The sequence below is a fragment of the Indicator indicator genome, unplaced genomic scaffold (assembly GCF_027791375.1).
Source record: "Indicator indicator isolate 239-I01 unplaced genomic scaffold, UM_Iind_1.1 iindUn_scaffold_53, whole genome shotgun sequence".
In the NCBI taxonomy this organism is placed as follows: domain Eukaryota; kingdom Metazoa; phylum Chordata; class Aves; order Piciformes; family Indicatoridae; genus Indicator; species Indicator indicator.
This window is the reverse complement of record NW_026539188.1, coordinates 385,774-407,500: the sequence shown is the minus strand read 5'-3', so window position 1 is coordinate 407,500 and position 21,727 is coordinate 385,774. Positions and strand designations below refer to the sequence as shown.

Sequence of the window (21,727 nt, the reverse complement as noted above, 5' to 3'; positions counted from 1 at the left end):
GGCTCCAGAACTGGACACAGAGCTGTAGGTGAGGTCTCAGCAGAGAGCAGCAGAAGTGGAAGAGATGCTGCAGAAGGTCTCAGCAGAGTCACTCCTGGCCTCAGCTGGGGTCTGGAAGGAGTTGGTCCTGCATGGTGCTGCCCTGGGGAGCACCAAGAGCTTTCTTACAGAGACCTTCTCCAGCTGGGGGCATCTTTTATTGCACCAGGCTAGGGCCAGGCTCCTGCTTCCCCTCTTCTGAGGGGGTCAGAAGCAGCCCTGGGCCTTTGATGCAGACTTGGGGCCAGGCAAGGCTGAGAGGACCAGGACCAGGCAGCAGGAATCAGAATGGGTTGGGTTGGAAGGGACCTTAGAGACCGCCCAGGTCCAACCCCACCCTGTTGTGGGGCAGGGTCAAGGCTCAGGTGCCAGCAGGAGGCTGAGGAACCCTCAGGTCCCAGGGAGGTCGTGGAATCTCCTCCCTGGAGGTGCTCAAGGCCAGGCTAGATGAGGCCTGGAGCCACCTGGGCTGTGGGAGGTGTCCCTGCCCATGGCAGGTGGTTGGAGCTGCATGATCTCCAAGGTCCCTTCCACCCCAACCCCTCCTGTGGTTCTGAGAGAGGTGGTGGCCATGGAGGGTCAGAAGCTGCCCTGGTGGCTTCCCAGCCAGGGTAGCTCTGTGCCTGGGGCTTAGGACAAGCAGCAAGATGCAAACTGGTCACAGGCTCAGGTTGGAGGAGAGGAGAGGTGAGTGTGGTGGAGGCACCACCTGCCCAGAATTGTGCCCCCAAATACCAGAAAACTTGTCCCAGCATGTCTGGGCAAATCCTCCCTTCCACCCTCCTTCCAGAGAGGGGAACAACAGCCTAGGTGCCAGCCAGAGGGCAAAACAGCCCCAAGCTGCCTGCTGAGGGGTGAGCAAGCACAGGCAGCCAGCACATGGCATGCTCATGCTCCTTCCATTGAAGGGCATAATCCTAGCTTCACACTTTCCATAGGCTAGAGCAGGTTGTTGGCAGGAGTTGCCATTGGCCAGATCCAGCCTCCAGAAACTTAGAAGTCTCTTTTTCTTCTCAAAGTTCAAGCAGAGAAAGCGAAAGAGTGTAAATAAGTCACTACTGGGTGTAGGAAAGCAAAATAATGATTGTTCTAAACACTTCCATTGGATAGATAGAAAAGTTTAGGAACTACTACTCCAAAACAAAGTAGGCACAGTCAGGGCAGCTTGCTGGGCTGTCTGGATGCTGCTTCTTCTTCTCTTCTGGCTGGAGATAACACACTGGCCTTGGGAAGCTAAGTTAACAGCCTCTTTGCTTTTACATAACTCTGTTTTCTGCCAGGAGGGTCTGGGGGGGGATGTGGCCCCCTGGGAGAGAGGCCCCTTGGGAAAGTTCCCCTTTAGGGGGAAGTAAAGGGAGCTTGGTTGTGCTTTTCTGTTGACTGTATATATTTGTAAATGTGGTGAATTTTGTCTATTTGTACATGTCCATTGCGTTTCATCACAGATTGTAGATTTGCTTGTAAGTACAGCTTTCGTTTGCTTCCAGACTGAGCCAGCCTGGTTATTGTTGGGGTGGGGGGAATTTCAGCTCACACTGACACAACGTCCGACCCTGCCTACAGAGAACCATCACCCCAACCCTGCGAGGGCCGACCCTGAAGGACCCGGCCCTGCCACGCAGGACCACTCCCCTGTATCGGCCCTGCCCGCCCCCAGCCTCCATAGTTGCTCCATGGAACACCCCTGCCCCAGGAGCATTCCCCTGCCCAGCTCCGGGCCAGCCCAAGGCAGCCAGCAGCCAGCGAGCAGCCAGCACAACCCAGCAACTTGCTTCACTACAAACAAAGACAGAGTGCAGCTTTTCACATGTGCAACACTCAGTAACATTCAGTTCCAAGCACCTGCACCTAGCTGCAGGACATTCCAGCTGGAATTGCCTCTGATGGCACTGGAAATCTCTCTGTGTACATAGCTAAAGCTGCCAAGAGTGTCGTGGAGTCACCATCTGGTGGGCAAGTGGTGGAACTGCAGCCTTCCTTCCCTTAATTAGAAATTAATTCTGTAAATATTCTAATTGTGTCAAGTGGTCCAGACGAAACCAGTTATGGGATATGTTTTCACAACCGTGCACTGGAATCTATTATTATTAATTGTTTTTAATAATTAATAAAAATATTTTTCATAATTCATAATTCAATTAATAACCTCTTCATCACAGTGGGAGGGCAGATCTGGAGGGCTTGGGGATGGCTGCTGGGTCTCCTTCATCCCCTGGGCCTCCTCCCTCCTGCTTCCTGCACCAACAATTCCCTCCCATGCCCTTGTGTGGCCTTCAGGACACCTTCATCACAGCCTGGCCAAGCTTCTGGTCCCTCCTGTGGGACGCTCCTCTGACTATGGTCCCTCCTGACCTCACCAAAGGGGGGGATGGGTTGGGGCTCAGAGCAACCACGCTCCAAGGGCTGCTCCAGGAGGAACCTGACCCTTCCTTGTTGGTGCCAGCGCAGCATCTCACCCAACATTGGCAGCCTTGAGTCTCCTTGAGGAGGAGTCTCCTCCTGCCATCATCTACAAGCCCTCTATGACCAAGGGGTCTACACTTCCCTTGACCAAGCCTCTCCAGGTCTCCTCTTCTCCTTCTCCTGGAAACACCATCCCTTGGGATGAGGAAAAATCCTGACGATGGTTTACCCAAGAAGGCTTGGACCAGATGATCTTTGAGGGTCCTTCCAATGACTCAATGATTCCAGGACCTCCCAACGTATTCTAAGGGGGCTTGGAGGTAGAGAACCCTTTGGCTTCATCCTTCCATTGGATCTCCTCTCTCTCTTGGGTAGGAAGGGGGCTTGGAAGTGGACAACTCTTTGCTTTCATCCTTCAATTGGCCTTTACCAACCCCTTGAGTAAGAAGGAAGATTGGAGGTGGACAACCCTTTGGTGTCATCCTTCCTGTGGCCTTTCCCAACCCCTCGGGTAGCAAACACCATCCCTAGGGATGGGAGCAGAGAGGTGTGGGGACAAATCCTGACTATGGGTTACCCAAGAAGGTTTCAAACAGATGATCCTTGAGGTTCCTTTCAATGACTCAGTGATTCCAGGACCTCCCAACCCATTCTAAGGAGGACTGGAGGTGGACAACACTTTGGTTTCATCCTTCCATTGGCTTTTCCCAACCCCTTGAGCAGGAAACACCACCCCTAGGGATGAGGAGAAATGGTGACCAAGATTTTCCAAGAAGGCTGGGAGCAGATGACTTCCATGGAGGGAAGGTGGTGAGAATGCTCTCTGGGTCCAGAGGGGGCTGTGGGGGTGGGGTCGTGGTGGTTCTCTGATCATCCTCTGATCAATCTGGAATCTCACACGACTTGGTGCGGGCGCTTTGAAACGAATGTTACTGAGTGTTGCACACATGAGAAGATACACTCTGTCTGTCTGCCTTTGCAGCGAGGCAAGTTGCTGGGTTACGCTGGCTACTTGCTGCTGCCAGCTGTCTGCCCGGGGCTGGTCCATCCGGGTGGTGACTTTCTTTCTCCTCCTGCCTCCGCAGGTGGGGCCAGGCTTGCTTTCTCCTCCTGCGGGAGGGGAGATTTTCTGCCGGTTGGCGGTTCCCCCGAACAGGGTTGGCCTGGCAGGGCCAGTCCAGGGGAGTGGTCCTGCATGGTGGGGCCAGGTGCTTCGGGGTCGGCCCTTGCAATTGAGGTGATGGTTCCCGGTGGGCAGGGTCAGCGTCTCCAGTCCCGGAGAGGGCTTCGGGGAAGGGGTGCGGTGAAGCGATGCTTCCCCCTCGGCTCAAAGTGAGCTGACAATGCTGATCTCAGCGACTGCTCCCATTAAGGTGACAATGCAGTCCTTGGCTTGATCTCAAAGCAGAGGATGTCTTTCTCCCTCTCTTTCTCTGGGGAAATCCCAGGTTACATTACCCTGGTGGCACAGGGCTGTGGAGCGGCAACACTGAGTGGCTCCTCTTATCGCCTGCAAACGGCGGGGGTCACGCAGAATGCGTTGCTGCTTGATTAGCTGCTTACGGCTGCAGCTGTGCTGGACTGCCAGGCTTGAGCTAATACCTCCCCTTCTGGGCTAAAGCTTACCCTTAGGGCTTCTTCCAGTCCTCTTGGCGGTGCTTACAACGCTGGGTTCAGTGAAGGGATCTCCTTTGCTGGTTCCTTGAGCAGCCTGGGGAGCTGGCTTCTTTCCGTGTTGCAGAGGCCTCTAGTGTGCTTGCATGCGGGAGCGAGAAGACTTAGGAGTTGCGAGCTTACGTAGCTCGACCAAAGCAAAGGAAAGAGAAAGGAGAGAGCAAGTTGGTAAACAAGTGGAATAGTACTTACAGATTTCTCGAGGCTGGATCTGGCCAATGGGCACACTTGTCAACAACCTGCTTCAACCTATGGAAAGGGTGAAGCTAGAATTATGCCCTTAGATGGAAGGAGCATGAGCATGCCATGCGATGGGTGCATGGAATTGTTTACCCCTTAGGGGACAGGTTGACACCTGGGCCTTTGTCCTCCTCTCCTGAAAGGAGGGTGGAAAGGGGAACTTACCAAAACATATTGGGACAAGTTTGTTGGTATTTGGGGGCATAATTCTGGGCATATGGTGCCTTCAGCACACATACTTTATTACAGTTACTAAACACAGAATGTATCTTCTCCTGTGTGCAACACTCAGTAACATTCATTTCAAAGTGCCTGCCTGTAGCCGCCTGATACTTCCAGATTCATTTGCCTCTTGAACCACATTGCAAATGTCTCTGTACAGAGTTACAGCTGCCAAGCATCTTGTCGAGTCTCCATCTAGTGGACAAGCAGCGGAACTGCACCTTCCATTCCACTAATTAGAAATTAATTCTGCAAATATTCTAATCTTAAAAATAAATCTAAAAAAAAACCAGCTATGGAATATATTTTTACAACCGTGCGTTCGAATCATAATAGAAAGGTGATTAATCAGGAATTCATAATTTTAATGATTAATAAAAATATAATTTTCATAATTCATATTTCATAAATCATAAATTAATAACTCATCCTCCATCCCTCATCACCACAGTATGTCAAGTAATAAGCAATAACAACAAATGTGATAAGCATACGGTAATTTTCACATAATGTTATAATTAATAATTAATTATGACAAACGTGATAATAATAATAATGAGTTATAAGTAATAATTGGTGCTGTAACAGTATGAGAGCTGAAGTCCCCCTCCTACACCGACAGCAGCCAGGCTAGCTCAGTCTGGAAGCAAATGGAGCTGCATTTACAGGCAACACCACAACCTGTGACGGCAATGCAATGAACATGAACAAATCTACACAATTCCCAACATTCACAAACATGTACAATCCACAGAAAAACACAACCAAGCCCCCTTGGGCCCCCCAGAGGAGAGGGGGCTGTGCTGCTTTTTCCTCCCTACCTGCTCCAGAGCAGGCAAAAAGGGAAGAAAGCCAAGAAGCAGAGAGAGATTGTTAGAGTTAGCTTGTCAAGGTCAGTATGTGTGTTACCTTCAGCCAGAGAAGCAGCAGGCAGACTGAGAGAAGGCAGACTGTGAGACTGTGAGACTGCCCAACCTTCTTTTGAGTAGTGATTCTTAAACCTTTCTCTCTCTCCAATGGAAGTGTTTAGAACAATCATTATTTTGCTTTCTTACACCCAGTTGTGATTTATTTGCATTCTTTCACTTTCTGTGCTCCAACTTTGTAAGAGGAAAAAGCTAAAGACAGTCTTAAAGCCATCACAGGTACATTTCAGCAGAATAAGTCATTCTATGAGTGCAGAGGTTAAGTTTTTCTTCTGGTTTGAACCTTCCTTTTTGTGTGCTAGCACTTCAAAAGAGCTCTGGGTGACATAAAATCTTTTTTGCTTTTGTTTTTAGACATTGATGATTTAATTTTCAGGTAGTTCTTTCTTTAAGTTTTTTAGGGGTTTGTGGTATTAGCATAAGTTAGGAGCTTGATATGTGCATATTATAAAATGGGGTTTTGGTCTTTGTATTCACAACAGCTTTAAGATAAGGATTATAAAAATACAAAAAACAAAAAAAAAATTTTTTTTGATACATCACACAGAGGTTTAGCCTAGGAAAAGGCAAAGTCCAGGAAAAGGAAGCATATTTTATCAGCTACAGGCTTTAGAATCATAGAATAGAATCATAGAAATGTTAGGGCTGGAAGAGACCTCAAGGATCATAGAATCATAGAATCAGAATCAGTCAGGGTTGGAAGGGACCTCAAGGATCATAGAATCATAGAATCAGGACTGGAAGGGGCCTCAAGGATCATAGAATCATAGAATCAGAATCAGTCAGGGCTGGAAGGGACCTCAAGGATCATAGAATCATAGAATCAGGACTGGAAGGGGCCTCAAGGATCATAGAATCATAGAATCAGAATCAGTCAGGACTGGAAGGGACCCCAAGGATCATAAAATCAGAATCAGTCAGGGCTGGAAGGGACCTCAAGGATCATAGAATCATAGAATCAGTCAGGGCTGGAAGGGACCTCAAGGATCATAGAATCATAGAATCAGAATCAGTCAGGGTTGGAAGGGACCTCAAGGATCATAGAATCATAGAATCAGAATCAGTCAGGGCTGGAAGGGACCTCAAGGATCATAGAATCATAGAATCAGAATCAGTCAGGGCTGGAAGGGACCTCAAGGATCATAGAATCATAGAATCAGAATCAGTCAGGGTTGGAAGGGACCTCAAGGATCATAGAATCATAGAATCAGTCAGGGCTGGAAGGGACCTCAAGGATCATCATAGAATCAGAATCAGTCAGGGTTGGAAGGGACCTCAAGGATCATAGAATCATAGAATCAGAATCAGTCAGGGTTGGAAGGGACCTCAAGGATCATAGAATCATAGAATCAGTCAGGGCTGGAAGGGACCTCAAGGATCATAGAATCATAGAATCAGGACTGGAAGGGGCCTCAAGGATCATAGAATCATAGAATCAGAATCATAGAATCAGGCAGGGCTGGAAGGGACCTCAATGATCACAGAATCATAGAATCATATAATCATAGAACCAGTCAGGGCTGGAAGGGACCTCAATGATCACAGAATCATAGAATCAGAATCATAGAATCAGGCAGGGTTGGAAGGGACCTCAAAGATCATAGAATCATAGAATCAGGGCTGGAAGGGACCACAAGGATCATAGAATCAGAATCAGTCAGGGTTGGAAGGGACCTCAAGGATCATAGAATCATAGAATCAGGACTGGAAGGGACCTCAAGGATCATAGAATCATAGAATCAGAATCAGTCAGGGCTGGAAGGGACCTCAAGGATCATAGAATCATAGAATCAGGACTGGAAGGGGCCTCAAGGATCATAGAATCATAGAATCATAGATTCAGACAGGGCTGGAAGGGACCCCAAGGATCATAGAATCATAGAATCAGAATCAGTCAGGATTGGAAGGGACCTCAAGGATCATAGAATCATAGAATCATAGAATCAGTCAGGGCTGGAAGGGACTTCAAGGATCATCTAGTTCCTTTCCCCTGCTGTGGACAGGGACACTTCACACTAGATCAGGTTGCTGATAGCAGCAAGGAAGACTCAACCCAAGTCATGAGCTGGAAAGATCAATTCTGCAACTCAGTGCTGCAAACATCTCAGCAGAAGACAGCTCAGGAAGCAAAGGATGGGACAAAGAGCAGTGAAAATCACCAGGCCTAGGGCTGGTCATGGTGGCTGCTGTGATAAACTGAGACCAGCAGCAGCAATCTGAGGCTGATGGCACGAGACTGATACCTACAAAACATCTGGATTAGGAACCTCACAATCATTCCAGTGTTGTGTAATTGGGGAATCTGTGCCCATGGGTTTGTGTGGTGCCTCACCAGAATGTCAGAGTGAAGCACTAATGTCAGCTGCCCAAAGGGAAGCTCAAAATGGATTATAGCACAAAAGATACTTTCATTTTTTTATTACACAAACAAAAAAGGGGAGTGTAGGTATCATGCCAGAAGAAAGAAGAGTTGAAGCATGCTATGTTCTCAAATTTCCATTTGATGTGTGCTTTTTAGTGTGGTTTAACAAAACTGATGGAGGATTAGAGATTTTGGAGGCTTTAGTGGGGAGAAATTTGAAAGAAAAAACAAACTTAACATTAGGCCAAGGGTAGGAGCAACAGGACTCAGGACCTCAGCAGAGCATCAAGAGATGAGAATGTTAGGGCCAGTGAGAATGTCTTGAACCCTGAGTATTGAGGATGTGACCTCTGACAGGGAGGGACTGCAGAAACTACAGTCATGGTGTCATCAGCCTGAGTTCACACCAGCAAAGGGACCTGCTCAGCCCTGCTGTCTGCCTGCAGGGATTGCCCTCATCTGCAGGGACAGGGCCTGGCCAGCCTTACCCCCACAGCTCAGTGCTGGGATCTTTAACCACCTCAGGAAAAGGCAGAGGGGTAGCATTCAGGCCTTTGGGGCAGATTGTAAAGACAAAGCTGAAGGTTGGGTCTGATGCCTTTGTAGGTCTTTGGATCTCAGTCCCTGGGTACAATGTCTGTTCTCAGAAGCACCATGGGGTGCAAGGCCACTTTCAGGAAAGACAAAGGTGAGAGCCTGCCAGGCATGAGCTGGCTCAGAAGACTACCCCCAGGGATGTTTCTCAGTGTGAGGATGAGGTGGGTTTGTGGAACAAAGGAGAAGCAGCAGCAGTCATCCTCTGTGCTCCTGGAGCAGCCCCTGCAAGGCACTGACTCAGCTCAGCCAAGTGAGCTGCTGGCTGGCAAAGCAAAGCAACCTCAGGGTGAAGCCTGAAGTGATTCAGGCCCTGAGCAGCAGACTGTGAGCTCTGCCTCAGTGCAGGACAGGCCTGCTGCAGATTTCCTGCTACTTGTCCACGGATCTGGGTGGGAAGACTTTGCTGGGACCAGACCCTTCTTGGACTAGAGAACTCCTTTGATGGATGGAGCTTACCAGGGGGATGAAATCTCTTATCAAAAGTGGATTGTTGATTTTATTGATTGGTTTTGTTGCATTGTTAGTTTTACCTTCCTTGCTTCTATGTCTGCAAAAAAAAAAAAAAAATTATGTTGATTAGAAAAAGCAGAAGGGGGAGGTGCAGAGGGGTCCAGAGGGGGCTGTAGGGGTGGGGTTGTGGTGGTTCCAGGGCTGGAGGAACCTCTGCAGCTGGGGTTTGGGTGCTGGACTGGAGGGGGTGGTTTGTTTTCCAGCAGCTCTGAGGAAGCTCTTTGGTCTTTGAGTGAGGAACCAAGAGAGACGAGAGAGGGGTTGGCTGGACATGATGAGAAACCTGCTTGCTAGCACTGACCAATGGCATGCCTGGCTTGGCTGCATGTCAGCAGCAAGGTGACCAATCAGAGAGTGACAACACTGCAAGAGGAGTTCTGTCAGGTACCTATGGAAGGCAATAACTGCACAAGAAATGTCTGTGCCTGCAAACATCTTAGCTTGCAACTGCTCTGCAGAGGCTGAGTCTCTCCTGCCACACTGGAGCAGACAGGGATGGCTGTGAGAAGACCTTGCTTGGAGGCTGAGGGACCTTGGGAAGCTGCATGGAGCATCTGGGACCCCCAGAGCTTGGTGCAGGGAGCCGTGGGGCACACAGGACAGGAGCCTGCAGATGCCTTCTGCCTGCTGCCCATCCCAGAGTGGTTGCTCTCCTCTGCTGGCTCCACCACAGGAGGTCTTCTGGGGTCCTGAGGGAGCTTTGCCTTCGACACCTAAGCCTCAGACAACGTCCAGGTGTCCTCTGTCTGCTTCACCAGTGCCTTGGCTGCAGAGGGAAGCAGAAGAGTGGTGCTGCTTGGAGCCCCCAGCCCCACGTTGGGCTCCATCCCTGCCAGCTCCACCAGCAGGCCCAGCTGCACCTCCTACCCTGGTCCTGCCCTTACCTGAGGAGGGTCCAGGCTGTCTCCTGCACCTCAGCCACAGGTACAGCAGCAGGAGGGTCCCACAAAGGGCTGCCCCAAGGCCCAGCAGACCTGAGAGCACCAAGAAGGACTCTGTGGGGTCTGCAAGGAGAGGAAAGCCCAAAGGAGGTTGGTTGGGTGGCCTCAGCCTCTCCTCCTTCCCTTCAGGCCAGGCTGGATGTGGTTCTGAGCAACCTGAGCTGCTGGGAGGTGTCCCTGCCCATGGCTGGGGAGTTGATGATCCTTGGGGATGAGCCCTGAGGTCCCTTCCAACCCTGACCCAATTCCATGACTCTGCAGCACACTCAAGGTGTGCAAGAAACCTGTGGAGGTGGCATCTGGGGACAGGGTTTGGAGGCCTGGGGTTGGTGGTTGGATGATCTCAGAGGGCTTCATGGCACTTGGGGACAGGGTTTGGTGGCCATGGTGGCCTGGGGTTGGTGGTTGGATGATCTCAGAGGGCTTCCCCAGCCAAAACAATTCCCTGGTGGGAAGAGGCTGAGGGGACTTGAAAGCTTCTCCCTTGCTCCCTGCTGGGCGCTGGGGCTGGGGGCTGGGTGCAGGATTGGCAGCTTTGGGACAGCCCCCAGCTGGGAGGATGCCCACTGGGCACCCTGGCATCTCCATGCCCTCTGAGCTCATGGAATCAAGGTTGGGCAAGAGCCTCCAAGAGGAGGCTGAGCAGCAGTGGAGGAATTGTGAGCTCCAGCAGAGCAGTTTGGCCTCCATGAGCTCAAAGATCTCTTCCAACCTCAACAGTTGGATGAAGTCCACCAAGTTCAACCAGCAACCCAACACCACCAAGCTGCCCCCAGCAGCTCCCAAGCCTCTGCCTTCCAGCCACAGCCTCCAGGGCCTCTCCCCTGCCCAGCTAACCCCTCCCAGCAGAAGGCTTTCTGGCCATGCTTCTGCCTGGCAGGAGGCCAAGAGCAGGATGGGGAGAGGAGCCTCAACCTCACCACCTCTGCAAGGAGAGGTCCCCAGTGCAGACAGAGGCCAAGAGAGGACCCCCCCACCTCTCACCTTCCTGCTCCATGCACACCACAGCAGCTGCCAAGCCCTGGCTGCATGGCCCTGGACCAATGTCCTTCTGCTGGCACTCCAGGAGAAACATCTCAGGCCCTTGGCAGCTCAACCCCTTCAGCAAGGTGTGGCTGTGGCCATCCCCAGGGCTCAGCTGGGCTCCTACTGGTGCAGACTGGGCAGGTCCACAGCCCAGCTGCTTGCAGACCACCTCAGCTTCCAGCAAGGTCCAGCTGCTGCCACAGACCCTGTGCCAGGAGCTGTTGTAGAGGACCTCCACCTGCCCTGCACAGGGGTGAGGACCACCTCTGATTCGCACCTGGAAGGGGTTTGGGCCTAGGGAGGAAGAGCACAAGAGGGTGAAGTTGGCATCAATGAGCCCAGGGGGTGCTGAAAAACTTCTGACTTGCTCCTGGGCACCTCTGAGCCCAGGGGGTGCTGAGAAACTTCTGACTTGCTCCTGGGCACCTCTGAGCCCAGGGGGTGCTGAGAAACTTCTGACTTGCTCCTGGGCACCTCTGAGCCCAGGGGGTGCTGAGAAACTTCTGACTTGCTCCTGGGCATCTCCTTCTGGTGCCCTGCTGGAGACAAGGCACCAGCAGGTGTGGCATGGACTGCCTGTGCTGCCTTACTCCAGCCTCTGTGGGGTGGGGCTGGGGCTCATGGAGGCCCCACAGCCACCTCCCTGGTGCCACTGGGCTGCTGTGTCCAGGAAGGGTGTTCAGATCTGGGGCCTTGACTCCAAGAAGGACATTGAGGAGCAGGAGCAGGTCCAGAGGAGGTCAACCAAGCTGGGGAAGGGTCTGGAGGACAGAGCTGGGGAGGAGCAGCTGAGGGAGCTGGGGTTGGTTAGTCTGGAGAAGAGGAGGCTGAAGGGAGACCTCAATGCTCTCTCCAGCTCCCTGAGAGGAGGTTGGAGTGAGGTGGAGGTTGGGCTCTGCTCCCAAGGAACAAATAACAGGAGGAGAGCTGACCAGGGGAGGATCAGGTTGGAGATGAGGAAGAAGTTCTTCACTGCAAGAGTGGTCAGGGATTGGAGCAGGGATGGAGTTAACCTTCCTGGAGGTGTCCAGGACAGCTGTGGCCACTTAGGGCCATGGCTCTGTGGCCATGGAGGTGTTGGGTTGCTGGTTGGACTTCCACAATCTTCATCATCTCCACCCAAACCAATTCTGTGATTCTGCCTTGGGCTTGTTTGGGTTTTTTCCAGCAAGGCTTTGCCCAGCCCAGGCTGCTGCCACCACGGAGCTTTCAGGACCTGATGCTCAACCAAGCACCTGAGACCTGCTGCCAGCTCTGCTCAGTGTCACAGATCACAGGATCACAGATCACAGGATCACAGATCACAGGATCATAGATCATAGAATCATAGAATCAAGAAGGTTGGAAGAGACCTCAAGGATCATCGAGTCCAACGTGTCACCCTACACCTCATGCCTATCTAAACCATGGCACCAAGTGCCACGTCCAATCCCCTCTTGAACACCTCCAGGGATGGGGACTCCACCACCTCCCTGGGCAGCACATTCCAGTGGCCAACCACTCTCTCTGTGAAGAACTTTCTCCTCACCTCCAGCCTAAACCTCCCCTGGCACAGCTTGAGTCCAAATCATAGGATCATGGATCACAGGATCAAAGACCAGAGGATCACAGGATTGTGGATCACAGGACCAGAGCATCATGGGATCAGAAGATCAGAGGATCACAGATCACAGGCTCACAGTATCACACAACCACAGATCACAGATCACAATATCACATAACCACAGGTCACAGGTCACAGGTCACAGGCTCACAGATGTTAGGGATTGCATTGGACCTCTGGTGATCTCCCAGTCCAAGCCCCTGCCAGAGCAGGACCACAGAACCCAGCACAGGTCCCACAGGAACACATCCAGACAGGGCTGGGAAGGCTCCAGAGCAGGAGACTCCACAACCTCTCTGGGCAGCCTGCTCCAGGCCTCTGGCAGCCTCCCAGGGCAGAAGTTCCTCCTCCTGCTGAGCTGGAACCTCCTGTGCTGCACTTTCCATCCCTTGCCCCTTAGTCCTGCCCCAGGCTGCAACCGAGCAGAGCACCACCCCCCACCCCCCTCAGACCCCGACCTGCGACGGGCCCCAGGCCCCTCAGCTGCCCCTCGGTGCTGTCACCTGAGCAGACGACTCCAGCGTCCTCCTCGTGGCCGCAGTTGTGCTCTCCCCAGCGGCTCAGCTGGCACTGGCTGAGGGTGGCCTCGGTGCCGGCGCAGTGGACGGTGTCCAGCCAGATGGGGTCCGAGCCGGGGCCGAACCGAGCCGAGCCCGGCGCCGAGATCGCCTCCCCGCAGCCCAGCTGCCTGCACACCACGCGGGCGTCCTGCAGGTCCCAGGAGTCGTCGCACACAGTCCCCCAGCGCTGCTCGTGGAGGACTTCCACCCGCCCCAGGCAGCTGCCGGAGCCATTGGCCAGGCGCAGGGAGGGCTGCCCCGGGCTGCTGGCGGCTGGGGGGGGACACCGAGGGGCACAGACAAGCCTGGGTCACAGTCAAGCCTGGGGGCCACCCCTGGGCTCCAGCTGGGCTTGGCGAGGGGCAGGAAGGTCAGAAGGTCCTCCTGCTCCTGCAGCCTCCGGCTGGCCCCCGGGGAAGGGGCTCCAAGGACAGGGCTGGCTCGGGGTTGGCTTTGCAGAAGGGGCACAGCTCCAGAGACTGGAGCAATGGAGACTGAAAAGGGGTCTGGGGGCAGTGGGAGGGGGCTGGGGTCAGCAGTGACCATGGGAGGGGTCTGGGGTCAGCAGTGACCATGGGAGGGTCTGAGGGTCAACAGTGACCATGGGAGGGGTCTGGGGTCAGCAGTGACCATGGGAGGGGTCTGAGGGTCAACAGTGACCATGGGAGGGGTCTGGGGTCAGCAGTGACCATGGGAGGGGTCTGGGGTCAGCAGTGACCATAGGAAAGTCTTGGGGTTAACAGTGACCATGGAAGGGGTCTGGGGTCAGCAGTGACCATGGGAGGGGTCTGGGGTCAACAGTGACCATAGGAAAGTCTTGGGGTTAACAGTGACCATGGGAGGGGTCTGGGGTCAGCAGTGACCATAGGAAAGTCTTAGGGTTAACAATGACCATGGGAGGGGTCTGAGGGTCAACAGTGACCATGGGAGGGGTCTGGGGTCAAGAGTGACCATGGGAGGGTCTTGGGGTTAACAGTGACCATGGGAGGGGTCTGGAGTCAGCAGTGACCATGGGAGGGTCTTGGGGTCAGCAATGACTGTGGGAGGGGTCTGGATGCAACAGTGATTGTGGGAGGGGTCTGGGGTCAGCAGTGACTATGGGAGGGGTCTGGAGGAAACAGTGACTGTGGGAGGGTCTTGTGGTCAATACTAATTATGGGAGGGCCTTGGGGTCAGCAGTTGCTGGGGTGGGCTGCTGGGGTCAACAGTGCCCACGGCAGGGTCTCAGGTTCAACAGTGATCATGGGAGGGGTCTGGGGTCCAACAGTGACTGTAGGAGGGGGCTGGAGGCATCTCCTGAAGCATTTGAGTAGCTAAGAGCCACCGGGAGAGGGAGAGGTAGGAGCAGGCTTTGGTCTTCCTGCTCCAAACCCATCCTGAGCAGCTCCCCGGGGTCCCACCTGCAGCTGCTGCACCAGAGGGGAGAGCAGCACCCAGGGTGGGTCCCAGGCCCTGCTCCTGAGTGCATCTTAGGGGGGGAGAAAGTCACAGAACCATGGAGCTGCTGAGGCTGGAGGAGACCTTTGGGGTCCTCATGGCCAAACCCTGGCTTGGAGCCCCCAAGGCCACCACTGCTGCTGAGCGACCACCACCACCCCACACCCTTCAGCACCACCTCCAGCCCTGCCTGCCTGGGGCATGACTCAGCTGCCCCTGCAGCCCCAACCTCCTCCTGAGCTGCCCCTGCAGCACCCACCCTCCCCCTGAGCTGCCCCTGCAGCCCCCAACCTCCCCCTGAGCTGCCCCTGTAGTCCCCAATCTCCTCCTGAGATGTCCCTGCAGCCCCCACCCTCCCCCTGAGCTGCCCCTGCAGCCCCCACCCTCCCCCTGAGCTGCCCCTGCAGTCCCCAACCTCCCCCTGAACTGCCCCTGCAGCCCCCAACCTCCCCCTGAGCTGCCCCTGCAGCCCCCACCCTCCCCCTGAGCTGCCCCTGCAGCCCCCAACCTCCTCCTGAGCTGCCCCTGCAGCCCCCAACCTCCCCCTGAGCTGCCTCTGCAGCCCCCAACCCCTGACCTCAGCTGCCCTTGCAGCCCCTGCAACCCCTCACCTGAGCAGACCACACCAACATCTCCTCGGTGGTCACAGCTGTTGGCTCTCCAGACCCTGCTCTGGCACTCGGCCAGGGACCCCTCCCTCCCTGTGCAGTTGACATCATCCAGCCAGATGCGGCCAGAGCCTGGCCCGAAGGCAGCCGAGCCCGGGGCTGCCAGAGCTGTGCCGCAGCCGAGCTGCCTGCAGACCACAGCAGCCTCGGCCAGGCCCCAGCTCGGGTCGCAGACTGTTCCCCACTGCTCGTAGCGCAGCAGCTCCAAGCGCCCTGCGCAGCGCCCGGGGCCAGCCTCCAGCCGCAGCTGCGGCGGCGCCGGGGGGGAGCTGTCCGTGGTGGAGCCTTCCCCTGCAGTGGGACACAAGCAGAGGTCAGAGGAGGTCTCCTCTAAGGGGGGAATCAGAGGAGGTCTCCTCCAAGGGGGCAGTCAGAGGAGGTCTCATCCAGGAGGGGAGTTAAAGGAGGTCTCCTCTAAAGGGGGAGTCAGAGGAGGTCTCCTCCAAGAAGGGAGCCAGAGGAAGTCTCATCCAAGAGGGGAGTTAAAGGAGCTCTCCTCTAAAGGAGGGGTCAGAGGAGGTGTCCTCCAAGGGGGCAGTCAGAGGAGGTCTCATCCAAGAGGGGAGTCAAAAGAGGTCTCCTCCAAAGGAGGCAAATCAGTGGAGGTGTCCCCCAAGAGGGAGTCAGAAGAAGTCTTCTCCAAGGGTCAGTCAGAGGAGGTCTCCTCCAAGGGACAGTCAGAGGCTCCCACCCAGGCACCTGCTGCCCTCCTCCTGTGCCCTCACCTGTGCAGACCACGCTGGCATCTTCTCCATGGCCGCAGTTGTTGACCCCCCAAGGCCTGGCTGGGCACTGGGACAGGGCAGCTTCATCCCCTTGGCACTGGACGTTGTCCAACCAGATGGGGCCTGACCCTTGGCCAAAGTGAGCTCCTCCAAAGGCTGAGAGGGCTGCCCCACAGCCCAGCTGCCTGCAGACCACTGTGGCCTCGGGGAAGCTCCAATCATCATCACAGATGGTTCCCCACTGGTGGTCGTGCAGCACCTCCACCCTGCCAGAGCAGCTGCTGGGGCCATTGACCAAGCGCAGCTCTGCTGGGCTGCTGGGGGGGGTGGGGGTGGTGGGGAGGTGTCTGGAGGGCTCTGTGGAGGGCACAAAGAGATTCCACCATAGGATCATAGAATCAGAGAAGGGTCCAACCAGGAAGGGACATCCAAAGGTCATCCAGTCCTCTGCACTCAGCAGGGACATTCTTCTCTACAGCAAGTTGCCCAGAGCCCTCTTGTTGGGTTAGGTTGGGTTGGGTTGGGTTAAATTGTGTTGGGTTGGGTATGGTTGGGTTGGGTTGGGATGAGTTGGGTTGGGTTGGATTGAGTTGGGTTGGGTGGGACTGGGTGGGGTTGGGTTGGGTGGGGTTGGGTTGGGATGAGTTGGGATGGGTTGGGATGAGTTGGGATGAGTTGGGATGAGTTGGGATGGGTTGGGATGAGTTGGGATGAGTTGGGATGAGTTGGGATGGGTTGGGATGAGTTGGGATGGGTTGGGATGAGTTGGGATGGGTTGGGATGAGTTGGGTTGAGTTGGGTTGGGTTTAGTTGGGTTTGGTTGGGTTGGGTTGAGTTGGGTTGAGTGGGGTTGGGTAGGGTAGGGTTGGTTGCCCTTTGGCCACAGTCTCTCTGCAGCCTCCTTGCAGCCTCCTTCAGCTGCTGGCAGCTTGCTCTGAGCTCTCCCTGCAGCCTTCTCTTCTCCAGGCTGAACCCCCCCAGCTCCCTCAGCCTGTCCCACAGCAGAGCTGCTCCAAGCCCCTCAGCATTTTCCTGGCCTCCTCTGCAGCCTCTCCATCAGCTCCAGGTCCTTCCTGTGCTGAGGGCTCCAGAGCTGGCCCCAGCCCTGCAGCTGAGGTCTCCCCAGAGCAGAGCAGAGGGGCAGGATCTCCTCTCTGCACCTCTGCCCACACTGCTTTGGCTGCAGCCCAGGCTGCCCTTGGCCTTGTGTGCTGCAGTCTCACCCTGCCTGCTCCTGTGCAGCTTCTCCTCCCCCAGCACCCCCAAGTCCTTCTCCTCAGGGCTGCTTTCCCTCCCCTCCTCCCCCAGCCTGTGCTGCCAGTCAGGATTGTTCCAGCCCAGGGGCAGGATCCTGCCCTGGCTCTTGTGGAGCCTCAGGAGGTTCCCCTGGCACCACCTCTGCAGCCTGTCCAGGTCCCTCTGGATGCCCTCCTGTCCCTCTGGCACATGGACAGCACCCCTCAGCTGGGTGCCATCTGTGCTGTGCCTCCATGCCCCCTGTCTACAGCACTGATCAAGTTCTTAAGCAGCACAGGGATCCCTCAGAGCCTCCACTGTCACTTTCTCTCCAGCTGGACTCCAAGCCACTGAGCACCACCCTCTGGATGTGACCCTCCAGCCAATTCCTTACACACTGAACATCCACCCTGCAAGTCCACATCTCTCCACCTTGGCCAGCAGGATGTGGTGGGGACTGTGGCAAAGGCCCTGCAGAATTCCACCATCAACGCCTCCTTGTCCCTCACTGCTGCAGGACCCTTCTGTGCTTTCCTGCTTGACCAACCTGATCTCCTCCCACAGCCAGGCTGCCCAGGGAGGCTGTGGATTCTCCTCCCTGGAGGTGTTGGAGGCCAGGCTGGATGAGGCCTTGAGCAACCTGGGCTGGTGGGAGGTGTCCCTGCCCATGGTGAGGAGGTTGGAGCTGGATGAGCTTTGAGATCCCTTCCAACCCAACCCCTTCCAGCATTCTATGGCTTTAGTAAAGCCTTTGACTCTCTCTCCCACAGCCTCCTCCTGGAGCAGCTGGTGGAGACTGCAGAGGTCCCTTCCAAACCCTACCAGCCTGTGACCTGCAAGGGGTCTCTGTACCTCTCCCAGAGTTGTTTCAGCATCTCAGGGAGGTTGGGTTAGCTCCAAGATCATTGCCAAACCTTCTGCTCAAATTGCTCAGCAGCCTGGAGAGCCTTGTGTAGGACAAACCCCAGAACCATCCCTGGACTTCAAACCCATCCCCTGACCACAAACCCAGCCTTTGACCACAAACCCAACCCTTGACCTCTTCCCTGGGCCACAAAACCACCCTCTGACCTCAAAACCATCCCTTGAGCTCATTACTTCACCTCAAGCCCTTCCCTTGATCTCAAACTCATCCCTTGGCCTCAAACTCATCCTTTGGTCTCATCCCTTGGCCTTAAAACCATCCCATGAGCACAAAACCATTCCTTGACCTCATTCCTTGACCTCAAACCCATCCCTTAACCTGAAACCCATCCCTTGGCCACAAACCCATCCCCTGACCCAGCTCTTGATCCTAAATCCATTTCTTGATCTCAAATCCATCCCTTGACCTCATCCCCTGACCTCTAACCTATCTGCTGACCTCAAACCGAACCCTTGACCTCAAAACTGTCCCTGGACCCCAAAACCATTCCTTGACTTCAAACCCATCCCTTGACCTCATTCCTTCACCTCAAACCCATCCCTTGACCTCATCCCTTGACCTTAAAACCATTCCCTGAGCACAAAACCATTCCTTGACCTCATCCCTTGACCTCCAAGCCATCCCTTGACTTCATCCCATCCCCTGCTGGTGCCATGGCTGCTCTGTGCCACAGGGAGCTTTGGGCCAGCCTGACAGCTCCACACTCCTGGAGAGGGAACTGCAATGCCCATCAGGAGCCACCCTCCCACTCCCCATTCCCACGGGGGCCTTACCTGAGCAGACCACCCCAGCACTCCCTCCGTGGTGGCAGCTGGTGTGGCCCCAACCCTTCACCCTGCAGTGGGACAGGGCCAGCTCCCTCCCGGTGCAGTTGACCTCCTCCAGCCAGATGGGGCCTGAGCCTGCCCCAAAGTGCCCAGCCCTGGGTGCTGAGAGGGCTGTGCCACAGCCCAGCTGCCTGCAGGCCACAGCAGCATCCGGCAGGTCCCAGAGGCCATCACAGACTCCTCCCCACTGGCTCTGGTAGAAGAGCTCCACTCTCCCGGCGCAGCGGTGAGGACCATCTGAGAGGCGCAGGGGAACCCTCTGGGGAGCAGCAGGGCCTGCAAGAGGGACAGGGCAGAAGGTCTGGGGGAGAGGAGCAGCTCCATCAGCTGCTGGCATCAGCTGGGTGGAGCTCCTGCTCCTGCTGGTGGCTTGAGGGGAACCCCAAAAAAGGGCTTTAGGTGACACTGAGAGGCAGGCAGGGCTGAGGGGGGGCACAGCAGGGATGGGAACTGGGAGGGGGAGCTGGTGGAGGTGGCACCAGGACCAGGCTGGATGAGGCCTAGAGCACCCTCAGCTGGTGGGAGGTGTCCCTGCCCATGGCAGGGATGTGGAACTGGAGGGTCCTCAAGGTCCCTTCCAACCCAAACCCAATCTGTGGTTCCTGATGAATGCAAACAGCAGCAAGCAAAGGAGGTGAGACAGGATCCAGCAAGGCAGGGAGGTAAGAGAGGATCCACCAAGCCAGGGAGATAAGAGATGTTCCATCCCCATGGCCACAAGTTTGGGGTGGCCAAGCCTGTGTGAGTCACCGGGGCTGGGGTCTGGGCAGAGCTTCCATCACCTCCTGGAGCAGGAGATCTCAACCCAAGCCAGGCAGAGGTGGGACAGGAACCTGAGGAGCACCTTGGGGGGCACCTCCTGGGAAGCTTCTGCGCCTGCAGGGCATGGAGCTCCTGTCTGGGCCAGGCAGAAGAGGACTTTGTGTCCTTGGCAGGCCCCGGGGGGGGAGGGCAAAGCAAACAGAGCAGCTCCTGGGCCTGGGCAGGCTCCAAGCCTTTCCCAACCTCTCTGTGCAAGGGCAGCAGCCTGGGGGCCGTGGGGGCCTCCTTAGTTGCTCAGCTGAAGAGGTCTCCTTCCCCCCCCCACACTTCCCCACTCCTCCCTCCCTCTCCAACCCTGCAGGCTCCAAGGAAGCTTTGCCAGCCCAGCCCCCACCCCTCCAGAGACCCCCAAGCCCCTTCCCTCCCCTCGGCTGCTCCCTGCCCCCTGCCACTCACCGCAGAGCCGCAGCAGGCAGAGTAGGAGCCCCGCGGCCAGGCGGCTCTGCAGAGCCAGCAGAGGAGGTCCCCAGCCCCCCACGTCCATCCCGGGAGGGGGAGACCACCCCAGGGCTCAGTGCAGGCTGAGCTGGGAGCTGTGGGTGCTGGGAGCAGCTTTGTGCCCTCCCCTGTGTTTGCCTGGGGCTCAGCCCTGCCCCTGGCTCCTCCTCCCTGATGCTCCCTCAGGGCTTTTGCCCTCTGGCTGGAGCTGGTGCCAGGGCTGATGCTCTCCAGGGGTCAGAATGGCTTCAGCCTCGTTCAAAGTCTTCAGCAAGGGCCTGGGGGAAGGGGCAGAGGGGAGCCTCAGCCAGCTGGGTGCTGGGGGCCAAGCTGGCAGCAGTGGCTGCCACCCCTCAGGGCTGTGCTGCCATCCAGAGTGGCCTGGAGGGGCTGCAGAGCTGGGCAGAGGAGAACCTCATGGAGCTCCACCAGGGCCAGGGGAGGAACAACCCCAGGGACTGTGAGGCAGGAGGAGGGATCTGCTGGGAAGCAGCTCCATGGAGAAGGACCTGGGGGGTGCTGGGGGACAGCAAGGACCCCCTGAGCCAGCCAGGTGCCCTGGTGGCCAAGAAGGCCAAAGGGGCTCCTGGGGGGCATCCAGAGGAGTGTGGGCAGCAGGGCAAGGGAGGTTCTCCTGCCCCTCTGCTCTGCCCTGGGGAGGCCACAGCTGCAGGGGTGGGGCCAGGCCCAGGCTCTGCCAGTTCAAGAGGGACTGGGAACTGCTGGAAGGGTCCAGCAGAAGCTACAGAGATGCTGAGGACCTGGAGCAGCTCTGTGAGGAGCAGAGGCTGAGAGCCCTGAGGGGGCTGAGAGCCTGCAGCAGAGCAGCCCCAGGGGGGATCTGAGCAATGCTCAGCAGGAGCTGTGGGGGGCAAGAGGCTGGGGCCAGGCTCTGCTGAGTGGTGCCCAGGGCCAGGCCAAGGGGCAAGGGGCACAAAGTGGCACCCAGGAGGTTCCAGCTGAGCAGGAGGAGAAACTTCTTTGGTGTGAGGCTGTGGAGGCCTGGAGCAGGCTGCCCAGAGAGGTTGTGGAGTCTCTGGAGATTTTCAAGCTCCCCCTGGCTGTGTCCCTGTGGGCACTGCCCTGGCTGCCCCTGCTCTGGCAGGGGGCTTGGGCTGGCTGATCTCTGGAGGTCCCTCCCAACCTCCACCCTGCTGTGGTTCTCTGATCTTCTGCCAAAGCTCTGCTCTGAGCTCCTCACCCATTGGGAACCTCCTGCCCAGACTCATTGAGGTGTCCCAGGGCAGGTCCTGGGGGGGGCTGCTCCCTCTTGGGGCAGTCCCTTTGGGGTCTCCTCATGGCCCTGCTGTGGGATCTCCCTCAGCCCAGGGGAGCCACTCTGGGGGACTCAGGAAGGCAACAACTTGAGAGCCAGAGGGGCTGGGGAGGGGATCCTGGGGAGGGGATCCTGGGGAGGGGATCCTGGGGAGGAAGTACTGGGGAGGGGATCCTGGGGAGGGGATCCTGGGGAGGGGATCCTGGGGAGGAAGTACTGGGGAGGGGATCCTGGGGAGGGGATCCTGGGGAGGAAGCCAAAGCTCCCAGC

General features: G+C 56.1%; 1 protein-coding gene across 1 annotated transcript in view; it reads right to left on the bottom strand.

Annotated features, from left to right (window-relative positions):
- Positions 1-20,227, bottom strand: part of LOC128980006 (deleted in malignant brain tumors 1 protein-like) — a 44,411-nt gene extending 24,184 nt beyond the window's left edge. The window contains exons 1-7 of the mRNA XM_054398431.1: positions 20,140-20,227; positions 18,868-19,197; positions 17,464-17,473; positions 15,934-16,247; positions 15,152-15,493; positions 13,047-13,376; positions 12,143-12,156 (exon numbers count right to left, since the gene is read on the bottom strand). Coding sequence (XP_054254406.1) covers positions 12,143-12,156; positions 13,047-13,376; positions 15,152-15,493; positions 15,934-16,247; positions 17,464-17,473; positions 18,868-19,197; positions 20,140-20,227 — 1,428 coding nt within the window. The remainder of the gene's footprint in view (positions 1-12,142; positions 12,157-13,046; positions 13,377-15,151; positions 15,494-15,933; positions 16,248-17,463; positions 17,474-18,867; positions 19,198-20,139) is intronic.
- Positions 20,228-21,727: the final 1,500 nt, after the last annotated feature.